Source organism: Ostreococcus tauri (assembly GCF_000214015.3).
Source record: "Ostreococcus tauri WGS project CAID00000000 data, contig chromosome 11, whole genome shotgun sequence".
Classification (NCBI taxonomy): Eukaryota; Viridiplantae; Chlorophyta; class Mamiellophyceae; order Mamiellales; family Bathycoccaceae; genus Ostreococcus; species Ostreococcus tauri.
This window is the reverse complement of record NC_014436.2, coordinates 160,201-178,851: the sequence shown is the minus strand read 5'-3', so window position 1 is coordinate 178,851 and position 18,651 is coordinate 160,201. Positions and strand designations below refer to the sequence as shown.

Sequence of the window (18,651 nt, the reverse complement as noted above, 5' to 3'; positions counted from 1 at the left end):
CGCGCGATGCCTTCGACGGCGACGACGACGGCGTCGCGGGTCGCGATCTCGACGGCGCGGCGCGGTTGGGTGGGGATGATGATTTCGATGACGGCGAATTCGACGCGAGCGATGGCGACGACGACGACGAGAGCGAGGGAGAGGATCTGATGAATGACATGGAGCGGTGCGTGCGCGCGTCGACGGCGCGTCGCGATGGAGGTGTTGAACGCGAGGGTGGAGAGGGTGCGGATGGCGTCGGGACGGTTGCGGTTTGAAAACGGCGCGCGACAGCCGAGGCGACGCGCGAAAGACGCGGTGGGCGATGTCGATCGCGCGCGCGTGCGGACGCGGACGCGGACGTGGGTGACGTGCGCGTGTGACTGACGATGTGATGTCGCGCGCGGTGTCGACGTGGACGTAGGGATTATCAAGTCATGCCGCATCTCGATCAATACGAGCGCCACGGCTTGGCGGATGAGGATGAGGATTTCGACGCGGAGGCCGAGCTCGAGGCGCGCGTGCGCGCGGAAGCGGAGATGGAGCGGCGGGATGAGTACGAACAGCGCGGTACGCGAGTGCACGGTCGAGTTCGTCCGCGGGCTTTGGATGAGGGCGAGGATGAGTGGTTGCGGCAGGCGAGACGCAGACGGGCGGCGGACCGCGCGGCGGATGGGGAGATGGACGACGATGGTGAGGAGTACGAAATGAACATCGAGGCGTACGATTGCCCTCTTCGAGAGTGGATCACGAAGGATCGTACCAAGGTTGAAATTCGCAAGCGGCTGAGTCGATTCTTGCGCAAAGGACAGGTGGACGAGCAAGGGCGATCGCTCTATCATAAGAAGATTCGCGAGATGTGCAACAACAACCGTCAGAGTCTGGAGGTGAGCTACATGCATCTGGGGACGGTCGAACCGCTTATCGCGAGTTGGCTCGCGGACGCACCGAAGGACATGTTGGACATTTTTGACGAGGTTGCGCTCACGGAGGTGCTCAAGCTCTACCCGTCGTACGGCGACATCCACCAGGACGTCTTCGTGCGAATCGTGGAACTCCCGTTAGAAGACGCGATCCGAGACATTCGCCAAGTGCACTTAAACATGCTCATTCGCGTCAGCGGCGTCATCACTCGCCGCACGGGTGTATTTCCACAGTTGAAGAACGTGACGTACACGTGCATGACGTGCTCGTACAACATCGGTCCGATATTCCAGAATAGTAGCAGAGAGGAGGAGCGCCCGAATGCGTGTCCGGAGTGCCAACAAAAGGGTCGGTGGCAGGTCAACTCGGCGAAGACGGTTTACAGAAATTACCAAAAGCTCACGTTGCAGGAGTCTCCCGGTAGCGTGCCGCCGGGTCGCATTCCTCGTAGCAAGGAAATCATTGTGCTCAACGATTTGATTGATCTCGCCAAACCGGGCGACGAGGTCGAAGTCACGGGGGTGTACACGAACAATTTTGAGGCGTCGCTCAACACTCGCCAGCAAGGCTTCCCAGTATTCACAACGTTCATAGAAGCAAACTACATCAAGCGAAAGGGAGACTTGTTCTCATCGGATAATCTCACCGACGAGGATCGCGAAGACATTCGCAAATTGAGTCGAGATCCGCAAATCGTTCGACGCATCGTCAAATCGATCGCACCGGCGATTCACGGCCACGAAGATATCAAGATGGGCCTCGCTTTGGCTTTGTTTGGTGGACAGGAAAAATTCGTCAAGGGAAAGACTCGTCTGCGTGGCGACATTAACATGTTGTTACTCGGCGATCCTGGTGTCGCGAAGTCTCAATTTCTCAAGTACACTCAGGCGACCGCGAGTCGCGCAGTGTACACCACAGGTAAGGGTGCATCCGCTGTTGGTTTAACAGCCGCCGTTCACAAGGATCCGGTGACGCGTGAGTTCGTTTTGGAGGGAGGCGCGCTCGTGCTCGCGGATCGCGGTGTGTGTCTCATCGATGAGTTCGACAAGATGAACGATCAAGATCGCGTGTCGATTCACGAAGCCATGGAACAGCAACAAATCTCCATCTCAAAGGCTGGTATCGTTACCTCTCTTCAGGCGCGCTGTTCCGTGATCGCAGCTGCGAACCCGATCGGTGGTAGATACGACTCCACGAAGACTTTCAGCGACAACGTTGAATTGACAGATCCAATTCTGTCCCGTTTCGACGTTCTTTGCGTCATCCGTGATCTTATCGATCCCGAGCACGATCGGCGACTGGCCACATTTGTCGTCAACTCACACGTAAAACATCATCCGCACTCAAAAAGCATGGCGCATGAGGCGGAGCCGGCGCACGAAACCGAGGACGACGGCATTGAGTCGATCGATCAAAATCTACTGAAGAAGTACATTTCCTACGCGAAGAAAGAGATTCGTCCCAAAATCAACACACAAGATCTTCCAAAAATTCAACGCGTCTACGCCGAACTCCGCAAGGAGTCCGTGACGCGCGAGGGCATGCCGGTCGCCGTTCGTCACCTTGAATCAATCATCCGTATGAGCGAGGCGCGCGCGTCGATGCGGTTGAGCCAACAGGTGTCGTCGGAAGACATCGATGCCGCGATCGGGTGCATGCTGCAATCCTTCATCGGAACACAGAAACAATCGGTTCAAAAGATGTTGCAGAAGAAGTTTGCGCGATACACGCACGCGCATCGTGACTACAACGCGCTGCTCATGGAGATCCTTCGGGGCTTGCTTCGCGAGACTTTGCGCTGGGCGAACCTCAGTGCGGCGAGATCGAACAGTCAAGCCGACGCCGTGAATCAAACCGCAACAATCAGGTGTCGAGACCTCGAGAGCAAGGCGCGAGAGTACGGAATCACAGACCTAGCGCCGTTCTACGGTAGCTCTACATTCCGAAACTCGGATTTCACTCATGACAGCGCGCGCGAAGTAATCGTTCACGCGAGCAATTGAAGTAAATTTTTTCGTCGTGTAATGTGTACTGGTATGCGAGACATAGTTTCTGATTAAAACGTCGAGCCACCACCGAGCAGTTCCGTCGCATTAACGGCGTCAACGTCCCCACCACGTCGGCGCCACCATCTGAGTACATACGTCGTTCCGACCGCAGTCAAGACGACGAACATGCTCATCGCCGTTCGCTTGTTGCGAAGAGCCCAGTCGATCGGGCGCTTGAAGCGACTGTACATACCACCGGCGAACGACGCCATGGTAAGCATTCGATCCATCGTCTTGGGCGAGATGTTCTTGAGAGCGTTCGCAGCCTGCTCCGCTTGCGCGTCGTCCATGGACATGCCCATGCTCTGAGACATTTCCTTGATCGACTCGGCGTCCATGCTCTGCATCATGTCTACCATGGCTTCTCGCATCTCTGGGTTGTTCAGCCCTTCTTGCATCTTGGCCATGAAGTTGGGGTCGTTGGGGTCCATTCCACCGCCACCTTGACCGTCCATGCCCATGCCCTTCGCCATCTTCATCATAGCTTTCATGGTCTCGGGCTTCATGTTCTTCATCATGCCCGTTGCCTTCTTAAGCGCTTCTGTGTCCATGCCTGCCATCATCGGATTCGAAGCCGCCATGGCAGCAAGTTGTTCCTCCGACATACCTCCGAGCATGGAAGTCACTTGTTCCATTGCGTTAGGGTCGTTCATCATCGCCTCCATCTGCGCTTGCATATCAGGGGTGATGTTCGGCATGCCCGGCACGGCGGCCGACGCTCCGCTGCTACTCGCGACTGGCGCCGCTTGCGGATGATCAAACGGTGGACACGCCGCCGGGACGGCCATGTCTTTCGATTCCATGTTTTTAACGCACGCATCAAGCTCAGCCTTCACGGTTTCGTCCCCGGGACTGAGCTTATTCGCACGCATCAAATCCTCGACGCCGCGCTCGAGGTCGCCCATCGCCACGAGCGCCTGTCCGCGTCGATAGTACGCCTTGAGACTCCTCGGTTCGAGCTCCAGCGCCGCGGCGCACTCCGAAATCGCATCACCGTGCTTTCCGATCTTGTTAAAGCACAGAGCCGAGTTCAACAGACACGACACTCGCAGCGTCTTCGCCTCCGCGCTTCCGTCCTCCGAAAGGTTAGCCTTCACTCGCGCGTACTTCTCAATCGCCTCCGCGTGCTTCCCCTCTCCCACGAGCTTATTCCCCTCCGACTTCAGCTTCTCACTCGCGCCGTACTTATACATCGCGCTCGCCTTCGCCTGCCCTTGCGCCTGTTCGTATTGCGCCTTCATCTGTTCCGGCGTCATGTTTCCCATTTCGCTCGCCGCCCGCCGCATGTCATCCGCCGTCATGTTCTTCATCGCTTCCGCCGCGCCCGGCGGCATGGCCATCCCCATCGACCCCGCCATGCGCTGCATCTGTTCCATCTGTTCCGGCGTCATGTTCGCCATCATGCGCTGCGCCTGCGCCTGCGTCGTCGTGCGATTCAACGCATCGCCAGCGATGCGAGCGGTCGAGCGTCAGTCGACGATCGAGGAGAGATCTCGCGCGTGGCGACGCGTTCGGTGGTGCGAACGCGCGCGCGCGCGCGTCGTTCGCGCGCGCGACGCACCATCATCTCGGGCGTGAACATCGAGGGATCCATGACCGCGCGGGCGACGCGCGCGCGCGCGATGCCGTGCGGGTCGACAGTGGCGCGGGCGGCTTTTGGGCCGAGCGTCTGGCTGTCCGCGCGGGCGGGCGGGCGTCGACCGCGGGGGTGGACCAGTTGGTGGTCACGGCGCCGAGCGCGATTTTGAGCGCGCGAGAGGGGTGTGATGTGATGATACAACGAACGGCGTCAATCGCGGGCGCCGTTTGAGAGGGTGGGGAGCGCGGACGGGAGCTCGGCGCGCGGCGTCTTGAGCGGAGAAAGTCTCGGGCGGAACTCGTTGACGGTAGTCATGACCGTGCCGTTTGCTGAGGCTGACGCGCGGCCGTTGGGAGCGTCCAGTGAGTTGGACTCCTCGGAGGAGTCTTCCTCGGTGTCCAGGGTGTCGGTTTGCTTGGGGACGTCGGTCACGGGCGTCGGCGTCCGGATGGGTTTCAGCCCTCTGGGGGCGAAAGCGCTGATGACGGAGACTTCGACGACGTTGTCCACGAATTCTTCCTCGTTCGAACTGTCTGCGCTATCAGCTTCCGTGGATGACGCGCCTTTGCCGGTGGACATCATGGCTAGAATATTCGCGGCTTGTTCGTCGGCGCTCTTGTCAACTTGGCCGAGAGACCACGCCTGAGGATATTCGCCAGCGAGCTGCTCGACAATTTTCTCGAACGTCGGACGCTCCTCCGGTTCGCGAGCCCAACAGCTGTGGAGGAGATCTGCCATGGGCTTCTCGATCCATTCGGGTACCTTCAACCGGCGATGCAAAAAGGCCACTTGCGCGACGATTTGCACGGGTGACGAGAGCTCCGCCCAAGGAAATGAAACCGTCATGAGTTCCCACAGAATCACGCCAAAGGAGTAGACATCCGATCGTTCGTTCGCTTTGTCGCCTCGAAGGGCCTCTGGGGACATCCACTCCGGGGTTCCGCCCGGTGCTCCGCTGACGGAATCGTATGTATAACTTTTCAGCTGTGCCATGCCGAAGTCACTCACCTTGAGCGTCCAGTTCGAGTCGACCACCAGATTAGCGGGCTTTAAATCGTGATGAACGACGGGTCTGGAAAGAGAATGCAAATACAGCATCCCTCTAGCGCAATCGGCCGCCATCTGTCGACGCAACATACCGTTCTCTCGAAGTTGTCGACCCATCGTGCTGTTGCCGTGCAGCAGAAACTCCAGATTCCCGCGCTTCATGAGCTCGGAAACGATCCCCAAACGATTAGGCTGAATCACCGCACCGATGAACAGCACGATGTTCGGATGCCTCAGGCCGCGCATCATGCGTATTTCTTCCGCAAAAGCGTTGACTGTTTCGTAGTTCATTTTATCCTGAAGCATCACCTTGTACGCGACGTCTGTGTCGTTCCACTTAGCTCGGTACACGACGCCAAACGAACCGATACCAAGTTTGGCACCTATCTGTAGCTCACTCTCAGATATTTTGAAGGAACCAGCGGCTTTTAATAGTCTCGTTCGCGTTCTGAATTCACGGTCCGTCTCCTGCGCCGGCACGATACCTTGCTGCTTGACGGGCGATCTCGCGATGACGACAGACTCCACATGGTCATCAAAAGTCACTGACTTCGAGCAATTGCCGTCGACAGATTGCCGTTGTTCGTGATTACGTAGCATCGAGTTGGACTTCAACACCGATCGCGTGCGCACGGGCGATTTCTGCTGCGTGCTGTGATTAAACTCGCCTGACTCGCCGTTTGCATCAAGTCGGAACAAAGGTACGTCCTCCGTCTCGGGACTCGTGTTCAGGAACTCGCGCGACGCTCCGCCCGGAGAGAGTGGCGGCGGAGGCTCTTCGTATCGCGTTCGTGTACCCGTTCCGGAAAAGGTATCGATCGACAGCTCACTATCCGTCGAAATTCGCGGCGACGGTGGGATCTCTTCTGAAAAGTCCAAAGGCATCCTCGTCGAGACTGGTGTGTCCGAGGTCCCGCGACAGAATCCCTCCATCCATCGTTGCATCTCCTTCGGACTCGTCGCGCGTAGGTACATCACTCTGAATCCCGCCGGCTTACAACACAACCCAGATATCAAATCCAGGAAGTTGACGTTATCGTTAAACGATCTTCGCAAGTTCCTCTTCGGCACGGCCATCATTTCAACCGCGAAAGACGTGGGCCCGAGCTCCGGAACCTCGCGCACGCTCAGCACCGTCCCGTATCCATGCATTGTACTGAAACCCTTACCCCAGAACAAATGCGTGTCGTACAACAAAAAGTACCGAAGCCCCCACTGTTCCGTCCCACCTCCAAACAGACTCGCCCACCAGCCCTCCGTCTCCTGTCGCTTCTCCAGCGTTCCATCCAGGGTCGGTGTGTTCGATAACCACGGCAGAAATTTATTCGGTGTTCGCTCGTGATCCCTGCTCGGTCGTCTCGCGTTCAGCGCCATCCGTCCCGCATTCGCGCCCTCGCTTTGTCCTCGCTCCCGTCCCGAACGCCCGTTAACGTTCCCCGCCTCCTCTGATCCCTCTCCACCGCCGTCTCTCGCGTCGCCGCTCGTCGACGCGTCATCATCCGTCGCTCTCGACCCGTTTTCGCCGTCGCGCACCTCGCGAACGAACGAATCTCGCGTGGATGCAGCCTCGTGTTTCACGCCGACGATTCGATCGCGATCGGGCGCGTTCGCCGTCGCGTGCGCCCGCGCCTCGACCACGTCATCGGAGTTCGAGCGCGAGAACATGCGGGCGCGACGCCCGCGCGCGCGTCGGCGTCGGCGCGCGCGGACGGTCGAGCGTCGAGGCGTGGCGGGCTGGAAATGTGACGATTACGACAGACCCGGGAGTGGATGAATTGCACGAGACGACGGAACGGATCGCGAGACGCGGGAGCGATCGTAAGTCCACGCGGTGACGGCGAAGCGATCGGCGGCGCTCGGACGGACCTCGTGAAGTAATTTTGAAGAGTCGAACACGACGACGCGACCGCAGAGTGGGTCGATGTCGGTGAAATCGGAGGAAGAGACGTCGGCGCCGAGCGGAAAGTATCGAAATCGACCCTCGTGGGCGGGGATCCAGTTCGGATTGAGGTAGGCGATGCAGGTGAAGACGCGGTCTGCGGGGCGGAGACCGGGTGTGCCGACGTCATTGCCAGGATCTCTGGGATCGTTATCCAGGTGGGCGACGTAGCGACAGTTTTCAGGGCCATATCGAGCCGCCATGAGACGGTCTGGCGGAGCGCATCTACGGATCTTCGATCGCGTATCTTCGGAGATTTCGGCGTTCGTATTGTCGTCCAACGCGCGACGTAGGCCATTTGGGACGTCAAGCAAGAGTCTGACGACCGGCCGTAATCCTAAGAACTCTCTACCGGACGGAAGCGCGCTACCGGAGAGCACCGCCACGTCGTCGTCTCGACCGCTCTGTTCCAGATTCCGCATCAAACCGCGCGCGTGAAGCGCTCGCACCGACTCCACGGCGTCGTTCAATGTCTCAGCGTCTAACATGCCATCGATCACGACGATACCGTCGCGGTCGAGCGCCTCCAGATGGCTCCGCGCAAACGTCGCCTGCCCGCCGCCGGTCGGCTCCGCCGCCTTCTGAGTCGCGCTCGCCACCGCCCCCGCGTTATCCTCCGGCGCGTATCCCAACGCAGCGATAATCTCCTTTACTTTGGCGTTCAAAGCGCTCGCCCGCGCGCGACGCCCTAAGGTCTCCCATCGTACCCACAGCGTCTCGACGTCTCGCTCCGTCGACTCCGCGTACGCCTCGAGCGCGTCCCGTCCACCGCCCACGAACACCGCCCGCGTGTTCTCACCCTCGTCCACGACGAACACGATGGATCCTCTCGACTCGTTCGAGCGCAGCGCGTCGCGGAGCGTCGTCCTCGACGCGCGCGCGACGATTCTTTCTCTCTGTCCCGAGACCGAGCGAGCCTTTGCTTTTCGACTCAATCGCGCCCTCTCCGGCGTCGCACGCGACGTCGACGCGACGCACGCGCGCGTGGACGCCATCATCGACGCTCGCCTCGCGCGCGACGCTCGAGACGGAGGCGCGACGCGCCGAGCGCCGTTATGTGCCGTCACTCTCCACCGCGCACTTTTTAGAGACGCGTCCGTCATGGTCGTTCGCGTGCGAGAACTCGGGTGCGCGCGCGCGTGCGCGCTCAACTGTCTCGTTACGCTCGCGCGCGCGCGTCGACGTCGCGCGCGCGCGTCGACTGACGCGGTGTGAAACGCTTTGACGTCCCGGACAGATCGAATCATTTTTGCGTCGACCAAACCGACCCGCGCGCGGTGCGCATCGCGAAATCCCTCCCGTGGTACGGCCCGAAGTACTCCCCGCACGATGTGCCGTCGTTTTACGACGTCTCCGGGATCACGGAGAACCCGGAGGCGTTCAGGGAGGTGATCGAAGTGTTCGTCGAGCGGTACCGGGCGCAGGGCGCGGACGGACCGACGCACGTGGCGGGATTCGACGCGCGCGGATTCTTGTTCGGACCATCGATCGCTATGGCGCTGAACATTCCGTTCGTGATGATACGCAAGGCTGGAAAGCTGCCGGGGGTGTTGGTGTCGAGCGGGAAGTACGTCACGGAGTATTCGACGGATGAGACGGTGATGCGGCTCGGAAGCGTGCGCGAAGGGGATCGCGTGGTGTTGATCGACGATTTGATCGCCACGGGTGGGACCGCGATCGCTGGATTTAACTTGGTGGATCAACTCGGGGCGAAGGTGCACGAATTCGCGGCCATGGTGAGCTTGCCGTTTCTGGACGGGGTGAAGAAGATTCACGAGTACGCCGACGGTAAATTCGCCGACGTGCCGTGCTTCACCGTCGTCGACGACTCCACGATCGGGGCGGACATGGGTCGCGATCCACCGGAAGGAACGCCCCGGATCGTTCCCGCGAGCGATGCCGCGAGAGTGCTCGCCGAGATCGACGCCGCGCGCTCCGCGTGAGCGTTTTCCTCCGTCGTCCTCGTTTTGATGACATCAATCAACCACGTTTTGCTTCACAGTTTCCATTACAACACCCATCGCATCGCTCTCGTCGCCATCGCCTCCCCGTCCGAGCCTGGTCCACGTCCACATCGCCGTCGCCGACGCCCCCCTCGCCCCCCTCGCGCGTCCCGTCTCACGCGTCCTCCGCGTCGAACGACGCCCCGCACCCACAGCTCCCTTTCGCCCTCGGATTCTTCACCACCTCAAACGAGCTCTTTATCATCTCCTCCACGTAATCAATCGTGCTTCCCTTGACGTACTCGTACGAGACGCCGTCCACGACCACCTCCGCCCCGTTCGCCGCTCGAAACGTCTTGTCATCCGCCCCAGCCCTCGCGCCGCGCTCGAGGGTGAACTCGTACGTGAACCCCGAGCACCCCCCCCCCCGGACCGCCAACCGCAGGCGCGTCGCCCCGCCCTCCTCGCGCTCGAGCGCGCGCACGCGCGCGGCGCACGCGTCCGTGAGCGTGACGCCGTCGTCGGCGTCGGCACCGATCGCATTCGATGCGAATCTCCCCTCGCGCGACGTCCGCGCGCGCGGCGTCGCGCGCGCACTCGCGCGCGCGGCGATGCGCGCGAGCGCGCGACGCATCGCCCGTGCGTCGACGCGCGCGGGGCGCTCACGGAGGCGTCGCGACGATGGATTCGGATGCGTGCGATGGTGTTCGTCCAATACATGGGCGTGTACGACGTCCAATACGTACACCAACGGATGCGTCGAGCGCCTGGCGATGCCGGCGACAGACGCGCGCGTCACGGCGCGATGGCGCCCGTGAGCGCGCGCGCGGGCGGCGCGGCGGCCCCGGCGCGCGCGTCGACGCGTCCGACGAGACGTGGACGCGCGAACGAGGGGAATAGCGAGGATGGATTCGATGGGCCAACACCCAGGGCGACGGACGTCGGGCAGCGCGGGGGGACGAGCGATAGCGCGGGAAGCGAGGACGGGGTGGTGGTGATGCCGTCGACGGCGGGGATGACGACGCAGGAGCGGGCGAAGGCGCTGATGGCGGCGGCGAAGGCGGCGGCGAAGCGAGGGATCGCGCGCGTCCCGGTCGGGAGCGCGTCCAAGGCGAAGCACGGATTGGCGAAGACGCGAGATGAGGCGCGGGCGGAGGAGGACGCGAAACTGCGAGCGGATGTGGAACGATTGAAGGCGGAGGAGCTGACGGTGATGGCGGAGCAGGCGGCGAAGAAGCGGGTCGGAATGTTCAGCGCGCGACGCCTGGACGAGTTGAGCGGAGACGAGCTGGGGATGTTCGAAGACGACTCGGACGACGACGACGATCCGAAGGCTGCTGCGAAGTACGCGGACGACGATGAGAGCAGGTCCTTGTTCGTCATGCACCCGACGACCAAGTTGAGGCAGTATTGGGACTTTTTGCAAATCTTTTTGTTGATGTACATCGCCTTCTCAGTGCCCTATCGCATTGGCTTCTCCGAACCCTCGTACGGGGTTTGGTACATCGCCGATTTTTTCATCGATATGTACTTTTACGTGGACATGGTGTTCAACTTTTTCACGGCGTATTGGGAGACGAGCTCAGACGACGACGATTATCACTACGTCACGAATTTGTGGAAGATCCAAAAACACTACCTCAAGGGGTGGTTCATCATCGACGCCGTGTCTTTGATTCCCATCGATTACATTAGTCGCGGTGTGGATGGAACGTCGGCGTGCTCTTGGGAATCGGAGGCCGCGTGCGGTGCGGCGGCGCAAGATTCGAAAGTTCCAGAGGTTTTCCGTTTGTTCAAGATGCTTCGTCTCCTTCGTGTGCTTCGAACGATGAGAATCCTGGAGCGTTACCAAGAAACCCTCTTGCGCGTGTACAAAGGTGTTACGATTCTCCGTTTAGTTGCCTTTCTCATACTTTTGTCGCACTGGACGGCTTGCCTGTACGCTTACGTGTACGATTTCACTCGTGAAGACATGAGCGGAGAGAGCGGACAAAAGAGCCACATGTACGTAGCGTCGCTATTTTGGGCGGTGCAAACGCTAACCACGGTGGGTTACGGTAATGTCGTGCCAACGACGGTGGCCGAGCGAGTCGTCGCGATCCTAGTCATGATTACCGGTGGGTTTGTGTTTTCCGCCATCATCTCTGGCGTGAACATGACGATGGATGAGGATTCGCCAGGCAACCGCTTTGCGGTTCTCATGAACCACGTGAGAGAACTGCTCGCGGAAAACAAGATGCCTAGTGGGTTACAATCTCGCGTGCGGTCACACTATAAGTCATCTGCGAAACCAGCCAAGTTGGTGAATCGCGACATCATTAAACCCCTTCCAGAAGCGATTCGCGCCGACGTCAACTTTTACATTTATGGCAAGCCGATGGTGACCGGTCTAACAGCGAGCGGGACTGTGGAGCCCGATTCGATCGTCATAGAGATTCTCTGTCGCACGATGGACACTAAAATGTTCGCTCGTGGCTCCAGGATGTGTTATCCGTATGAATTGGCTGAGAGGATGCTCATCACGCTGACAGGCAGGGTGACGTATTCTCCTGATGAACAGAGTGGATTTCATCACGCCGATGTGATGAGAATCAAACGCAAACGTCTGCGTGATCAACAGATAGAGATCGCGGAGGAGAAAGGGCTACTCAGAGGCCCTGGGACGCTTTTGAATCCTGGACTACTGTCTGGTTTCCACAAGGGAATATTGTGCGCCATGCCGTTTGATAAGTACGTCGAGGCGCTCGTCTTGGATCACGGTGCTTTTTACGACATGTGTTCACAACATCAGCCTAATCTGCTGCGAAACTTCGAAGACGAGTTTTTTGCATCACTATCGCGGTTGAATAGGCCAAAGATGGCTCGCGTCGCGTTGAGTGAGTGTGATAGACGAGCGCTACTGCATCCCGAGACGCGAAACGTTGCCGAAAATTGGCGCGAGTTGCTCGAAAAGGAGCGAAAAGAGCAGGATGAAAAACGAGCAGAGAGAGAGAAGGCGGGCGTGATGGGACTCGTCAACAAAGGTGGATTAGAGGCGATCGATTCCAAGGCAATGTCGGGAGGTGGGACGCCTGGAGCGACGATGGGCGCGATCAAACTCGCCATGCAGCAGATGCACGCAGACATCGTCAACGTCTCCGAGCAAATCGCCGAGGTGATGGTTGAGGTGAAGAAAGTTGGCTCGATGGGAGAGGAGACGCCCCTGAACACGTCTCAAATCGTCATGAGCGCCGACGCAATCGAGAAGAAGCAAATAAATATGGAGCTAAACGTCGAGGCGGTGTACCAGGCGGTGCAGAACCTGATGGACGTTGGCCCTCGAGGCGGCGACCCCGGTGCTTCGGCTTCAGTGTTTGATTTCACCGCTGGCAAGGCCGCCGCGCCGACCACCACGGGCGTGAGTCCCTTCAACGCCCTACAGTCCGATAAGATTCGCCAACGCATAGAGGAGGCTCAAAAGCGAGGGGCCAAGCTCGTCGTCACGTCGAACGTCGTCACCGAGGAAGAGGACTGGGACTCCCGAAGACCGACGGTCGGCGTGCAGGGCGTCCGCCCCGCCGGCTCGTCTCGCGCGAAAGATTTCACATCGGAGAGCGCCAAGTTCGCCGCCGATCGCGTCTTCAAGGACTCATTGTAACACGACCGTATGTGACGCGATAGACTTCCCATCACACCGCCGACGGCGCGCCTCGCTCCGCGCGCGTCGCCTCGCCCCGCCCGCAAAGACCGTTGGTCCGTCGTCGACATTCCAGTCGTCCGCACTCCCTGCACGCCGGTGATGGGTTGCGCCTCCTCCGCCACCGCCGAGGGAACATCCAAGGACGGCACCGCCGTCGTCCGCTCGCCCGAACGCGCGTCGACGTCCGCGAACGACGCGTCAAAGACGAAACAATCACAATCCAAATCACCGAGCGTGAGCTACCAAGTGCGCCTGCGCGGAGGGCCGTTGACGCAGGACGAATACAACGCGCGGTTAACGGGCGTGCACGGGGCGAACGCGATCGATGTCGCGTTTAAGGGCGAGAGCGGGGAGGCGCGGTCGTACACATTACGATACGCGCTGTGCTCCCAGCGCGGATACTACCCAGAGGCGCCGAATAAGCGCAATCAAGACGCGTGGGTGTGCGCACGGAATTTCCGAGGTAAAAAGGATGAGTTGTTGTTCGGCGTGTTCGATGGACACGGGGAGTTTGGGACGGAGTGCGCGGAGTTCGCGTGCGAACGACTGCCGATGGAGATCGCGACGAGGGGGTTCGGGAACGTGAGCGCGTACGAGGCGGCGTTTCGGGCGACGAATGCGGGGTTACGGGCGAGCGACGTGGATGATTCGTTGAGCGGAACCACGGCGGTTATCGCGCACATCAAAGGAAGGGATATGTATGTGATGAACTGCGGGGATTCGCGGGCGACGATGGCAATGGCGACGAGGAACGTCAAGGGAGAGGTTACGGGGGTGGACACGGTTGATTTGAGCTCGGATCAGACGCCGTTTCGCGCGGATGAGTGCGAGCGAGTGAAGCGAGAGGGAGCGCGCGTGCTCACGCTCGATCAACTCGAGGGGTTTAAGGATCCCGCGGTGCAGTGCTGGGGGACGGAGCAAGACGACGACGGCGATCCTCCGAGGCTTTGGGCAAAGAACGGGATGTATCCAGGAACAGCGTTCACGCGTTCCATCGGCGACGCCGTGGCCGAGCGCATAGGCGTCATCTCGACTCCGGAAATCGAGCACGTTCGCTTGAGCGAGGATACTAAGGCAGTGATCATTGCCTCGGACGGTGTTTTCGAGTTCATTCCATCGACAAGCGTGGTCAAGGCGGCGACGTCGACGAAGGATCCACAGCAAAGCGCCATCGCGCTCGTGGTCGAGTCCTACAAGCTTTGGCTGCAGTACGAGACACGCACGGATGATATCACTGTCATCGTCATCCTGATAGAGGACTTCCTGGAGGAGAAACAGCAAGAAATCGCACCAGTCACGCCGCTCAAATCAGTCCAAAGCGTGGGGGCTCTGTTCAACTTTCCGGATCGCATGGACCCGCTCTCGTCGCCGTTTCCGTCGTCAGCGAGACCGAGACGTCGTGTCATGCCGACTTTTACCATGCAAACACGTCGTAGCTATCGCGTCGTTCACCCGTACGGGGTTCCATCGGATATCACGCTCCAAGACGGCAGTCCGTTGGAGGAACAGATGGGAGATTTGTCAATCGCGATTTCGTCGGACAGGTCGCCCCTGATTTCTATCATCAGGCAGTCGTTCTTATTTTACGACGCCCCAGAACACTTGTTAGAGCAAGTAGCCAAGGTCATGTACAAGAAGCGCTTCGAAAACGGCGACGTCATCGTGACACAGAACGACAAAAACTGCGTGCGAGCGTTGTACGTCGTGCAGAGCGGGACGCTGACTGGACGAGACAACGTGCAATGGGTCGAGAACGAGGGAGACGACAATGCGAAGAAGAAGCAAACCGAAAAGTTGCGAGCGTACGGTAGAGACGGGGATAGGATGTGCTTTAACGAACAGTGCATGGCGCACGCACAGATGCCGCACGAGACAGTGACTGCTACCAGCGACGGAGTGCTTTGGGTTCTAGATTTCGCCGCATACGTCACTATCACGCGCGAGGCCAATGAACGAAGCGTTGATATGTTGACACGTGTGCTCCGAGGAGTCGATGCGTTGAAGCCCGTGAGTTTGAGTGACTTGAGGCGCGTAGCGGCGAAGATTGTCCTCAACAGAGCCAACTCGCTCGTCAAGACAGCTAAGGATCAGCTCATTGCGAATCAAGGACAGATTCTCACCGCAATGCACGTCATGAACAAGGGAGAGGTCGCGTGTACCGTGAGGTCGAACGCACGCGACGAGAGCGAACCTCCCAGGGTCGTTCTGAAGTTGACAGTCGGGCAATATTTTGGTGAACGCGCTCTGCTTTCTGCAGCTGGAGCGCCATGCGCGACAAACATTCAGTCGCTCAGCGATGATGTGCAGGTTTGGAAAGTCACGAGAGAGGACATCTCATCTGTCACTGGTAGCGAAGTAATAATGCGAACATCATCGGCGTTGGAGCGAACGGCATCGAGCGAGCGTTTACTCGCACCTCGCACCTCGGCGGGTTTGGACATTCCCCATGAACGGAGGTTGAGTTTCGGCGATGACGATCGCGCTACGCGTGAGGCGTTGTACATGACACTTCTTGGCCACATGCGCGAGACTAAGGGAATGCACAAGGAGGCGACAGTACAAATTTCCCTCGCGAGGACAGAGTCGCTCTCTCGAGTGGAAGGCGTTCTGCGCGAGCGCAAAATCATCACCGCTCTCACCGCTGGGTCTACTTTGCCACCGTCCTTCATTCCGACGCCGGGTATCCCGTCAAGAGACGCAAGCTTCATCTCCATCCCGTATCCTTTCGTTCCGAGGTGTGCGCTGGAGGCTGTGATCGCGTGCGGCGGTGGGTCAAATATTGAAGTGGTGCGATACTACATCGCATCGCTCGTCGTCGTCCTCGAGTACATGCACTCGATGGACATCGTGTTCCGAGGCATGGATCCGGAGACCATGGTTATCGATGAGCGTGGCATGCTTCGTTTAACGGACTTCCGATTCGCCAAGCGCCTCTCCGTGACGGACAAGACTCCCGGGAGGACTTATACTGTGTGCGGCGCTGCGGCGTACATGGCACCTGAAGTCGTTCGAGGCCTAGGCCACGACGAGCGTGCCGACTGGTTCTCACTGGGCGTCTTCATCGCGCACCTTCTTCGTGGGGCGCCCCCGTTCGGGATGACGGTAGGGCACAAGACATACGAGGCGATTTGCATGTGCGATTTGGCCAGCGCGTTCCCGGCGTCGATCGATAAGAAGATTCCTGAGGCGGAGATCCTCGCGCGGTGCCTCCTCGTCGTCGACCCGGACAGTCGTCTGCACAGTACATCGTCAGTGAAGCAGTGTGATCTGTTGTGCGACGTCGATTGGGACGCGTTGGCGAACCAACCACCGCCCAAGGCGGTGGAGACACTCACTCGATCGGCGTATCGCGGCCGAGGCGTGCCGCCGATTCGAGACGCGACAGAGCCCCAAAACGTGGTCGAACGAACCGCCTGGGTCGACACATTCATGGCTCTGGACTCCATCGCACCTTAGATTTTGTGCACTTGGTCGAATAATACGCGCACGACCGTATGTAATATTTCACGCGCTCGCGTCTTCGCCAGTTCCACGCGCGCCGCGGCCCCGCACATCTCGCCTCTTCAACATGGCCACCCGCGTCGGTCTCCTCGACTCCGACTCCGACGTCTCCGAGACCGAGGACGAGCTCACCCCTCTCGGCGTCGCGAATCGCTCGCGAAAGCCCCCGATCGACGATGATTTCATGGATGAGGACGCGCCCGGTGGATTCTCTGAGAGTCTCGGGCGCGGCGACGCGATCGACCTCACGGACGCGATGCGCGCGCTTCGCGAGCACGAAGACGCCGTGCGAGCGATCGAGAACGATCGGTACGTCGACGCGGACGTCGACGCGGCCGCGACGGGCGCGGCGCGCGCGCGCGAAGACGCGGAGACGCGAGACGGCGATTCGAACGGTCGCGCGGCGGTTTCGACGGCTCGACCGCGCGCGCCGCTCGCAGCGAAGGCGGTCGCGGTGGCGGTTCGGGCGCTGGAGTTGAAATCGTGCGACGTTCGGACGAGCGCGCCGACGACGTTTGAGACGACGTTCGGGGGGGTGGACGCGTACGGGGGGCGAAGCGGCTCGCGCGGTGCGGCGCACGGACCGAGAGGCGTCGTCGGCGCGCCGGCGATCGAGAGCGATGCGGTGGTGTTAAAAGCGGTACGCACGCGGGCGACCTTCGAGAGCGTCGAGGGGGCGCTCGCGGTGGCGCTCGATCAGGCGGTGCGTAGGGCGGATGGAGGTTTACGTTTGGCGTGCTCGAGAGAGGCGCGAGAGGCGGCGCCGTACGGAGTCGCCGCGGTGTGTCTACGGCATCTGGAGGCGGTCGTGGAGTCGTTAGCGAGCTCGAGCGGGGACTTGGACGACAATCGCGCGCGCGCGCGCGCCGAGGCGGAGGTGAGCGCGTGGGCGCTTACGAGCGAGTTGTTTGCTGAGGACAAGTTTGGAGCGGCTCGAGGCACCGCAGCAGAAGTGCATCGTCGTCGCGCGGGTGTGAGCACTTGGTTGCGCGACCAGGTCGCGCGAACGCGCCCATCGGAAGATGAGTTAGAAGGGAGGCGTGCGATGCTTACTCACGCCGCGGGAGGTCGAAAAGTGAGTGCGGCACGTGCGGCGGCGGCGCACGGTGATCCGCGCCTGGCAACGTTCTTGGCGCAAATCGGCTCTAGTAAAAACGTGGCGTTTTATGCCAAGCAGCAGCTCACGCGATGGCGCGTGAACTCTGTTGGGAAGTACGTAGACTCTGAAAGCGAACAGGCATTCAAGCTTTTGGCCGGAGAAGTCGAGAGAGACGCCGACGGCATGGGATGGTATCAAAACTTGGGCCTGCACTTGTGGCTTGCGTCGGGTCCGACTTCGCCACTGCGAGAGGTTGTGCAAAAGTATCTTGACGCCGTGGCAACGGACCGCGCGGCAAATCCCGTGCCGCCCATCGCAGGCTACGAATGTCTAGATGCTAACCAAGCGATCCATCTGCGCGACGTCGCGTTCAACATCCTAGCCCTCGCAGCGTCGACGGAAGACAACGGTTGTTCACCGACCGCAGCGGAGGTTCGCGTCGCGTTTCATCCGCTTACGTACTCCGATGACGTGTTGGACTCGTCGTTGGCGTGGCATCTCTTTGGCATTTTGGATGCCATCGATGTTCTTGCGGGAGAAGAAATGGACGCTCTCGCCGATGAAATTACGGTGGCGTTCGCGACCCAACTCCTTGGTATGTCGGCGAACGGTCACTGCGAGTGGGCCGTCTTCGTCGCGCAGCACTTGCGGGATCCGGTGAGAAGGGTGAAGACCACGAGTCACATTTTACGCGAACGAATCGAAGAGTGGAACGGCGACGACGCCAAAGTGACCTTCATGCTCGAGGCGTGCAGTGTTGCTCAGAACCAGCTCGATGAGGCGCGGGCTTTGTGGGCGACGTACACGATTCCGCGCCCGTGACGCGCCTCGCCTTTTTGTAGACGAAAACGAACGAGTAATAGATGATAGTATCGCGTCGTTGCCCCCACGAAAATATGATTCTCTGATGAAA

At 59.9% G+C, this 18,651-nt stretch overlaps 9 protein-coding genes across 9 annotated transcripts; 5 read left to right on the top strand and 4 right to left on the bottom strand.

Annotated features, from left to right (window-relative positions):
• Positions 1 to 149: 149 nt before the first annotated feature.
• Positions 150 to 2,906, top strand: OT_ostta11g00910 (Mini-chromosome maintenance, DNA-dependent ATPase; the record flags this gene model as incomplete). Its single annotated transcript, XM_022982965.1, has 2 exons — positions 150 to 166; positions 404 to 2,906. 2 exons carry the CDS (start codon positions 150 to 152, stop codon positions 2,904 to 2,906), a joined length of 2,520 nt encoding a protein of 839 aa, XP_022839907.1.
• Positions 2,907 to 2,959: 53 nt separating this feature from the next.
• On the bottom strand, positions 2,960 to 4,545 carry OT_ostta11g00900 (Tetratricopeptide repeat; the record flags this gene model as incomplete). The annotated part of the gene is made up of 2 exons (XM_022982964.1): positions 2,960 to 4,369; positions 4,513 to 4,545. 2 exons carry the CDS (start codon positions 4,543 to 4,545, stop codon positions 2,960 to 2,962), a joined length of 1,443 nt encoding a protein of 480 aa, XP_022839906.1.
• A 195-nt stretch (positions 4,546 to 4,740) lies between these two features.
• OT_ostta11g00890 (Serine/threonine-protein kinase, active site) lies at positions 4,741 to 6,951 on the bottom strand (the record flags this gene model as incomplete). The annotated part of the gene is made up of 1 exon (XM_022982963.1): positions 4,741 to 6,951. The coding sequence occupies one exon, from the start codon at positions 6,949 to 6,951 to the stop codon at positions 4,741 to 4,743; it is 2,211 nt and encodes a 736-aa protein (XP_022839905.1).
• A 375-nt stretch (positions 6,952 to 7,326) lies between these two features.
• OT_ostta11g00880 (Oxoglutarate/iron-dependent dioxygenase) lies at positions 7,327 to 8,511 on the bottom strand (the record flags this gene model as incomplete). The annotated part of the gene is made up of 1 exon (XM_003081847.1): positions 7,327 to 8,511. The coding sequence occupies one exon, from the start codon at positions 8,509 to 8,511 to the stop codon at positions 7,327 to 7,329; it is 1,185 nt and encodes a 394-aa protein (XP_003081895.1).
• A 106-nt stretch (positions 8,512 to 8,617) lies between these two features.
• On the top strand, positions 8,618 to 9,459 carry OT_ostta11g00870 (Phosphoribosyltransferase domain; the record flags this gene model as incomplete). The annotated part of the gene is made up of 2 exons (XM_022982962.1): positions 8,618 to 8,643; positions 8,754 to 9,459. The coding sequence occupies 2 exons, from the start codon at positions 8,618 to 8,620 to the stop codon at positions 9,457 to 9,459; spliced, it is 732 nt and encodes a 243-aa protein (XP_022839904.1).
• Positions 9,460 to 9,634: 175 nt separating this feature from the next.
• Positions 9,635 to 10,093, bottom strand: OT_ostta11g00860 (FeS cluster insertion protein; the record flags this gene model as incomplete). Its single annotated transcript, XM_003081845.1, has 1 exon — positions 9,635 to 10,093. One exon carries the CDS (start codon positions 10,091 to 10,093, stop codon positions 9,635 to 9,637), a length of 459 nt encoding a protein of 152 aa, XP_003081893.1.
• A 171-nt stretch (positions 10,094 to 10,264) lies between these two features.
• Positions 10,265 to 13,096, top strand: OT_ostta11g00850 (Ion transport N-terminal; the record flags this gene model as incomplete). The annotated part of the gene is made up of 1 exon (XM_003081844.2): positions 10,265 to 13,096. One exon carries the CDS (start codon positions 10,265 to 10,267, stop codon positions 13,094 to 13,096), a length of 2,832 nt encoding a protein of 943 aa, XP_003081892.2.
• Positions 13,097 to 13,237: 141 nt separating this feature from the next.
• On the top strand, positions 13,238 to 16,594 carry OT_ostta11g00840 (RmlC-like jelly roll fold; the record flags this gene model as incomplete). The annotated part of the gene is made up of 1 exon (XM_003081843.1): positions 13,238 to 16,594. The coding sequence occupies one exon, from the start codon at positions 13,238 to 13,240 to the stop codon at positions 16,592 to 16,594; it is 3,357 nt and encodes a 1,118-aa protein (XP_003081891.1).
• A 112-nt stretch (positions 16,595 to 16,706) lies between these two features.
• On the top strand, positions 16,707 to 18,560 carry OT_ostta11g00830 (Nuclear protein 96; the record flags this gene model as incomplete). Its single annotated transcript, XM_003081842.2, has 1 exon — positions 16,707 to 18,560. The coding sequence occupies one exon, from the start codon at positions 16,707 to 16,709 to the stop codon at positions 18,558 to 18,560; it is 1,854 nt and encodes a 617-aa protein (XP_003081890.2).
• Positions 18,561 to 18,651: the final 91 nt, after the last annotated feature.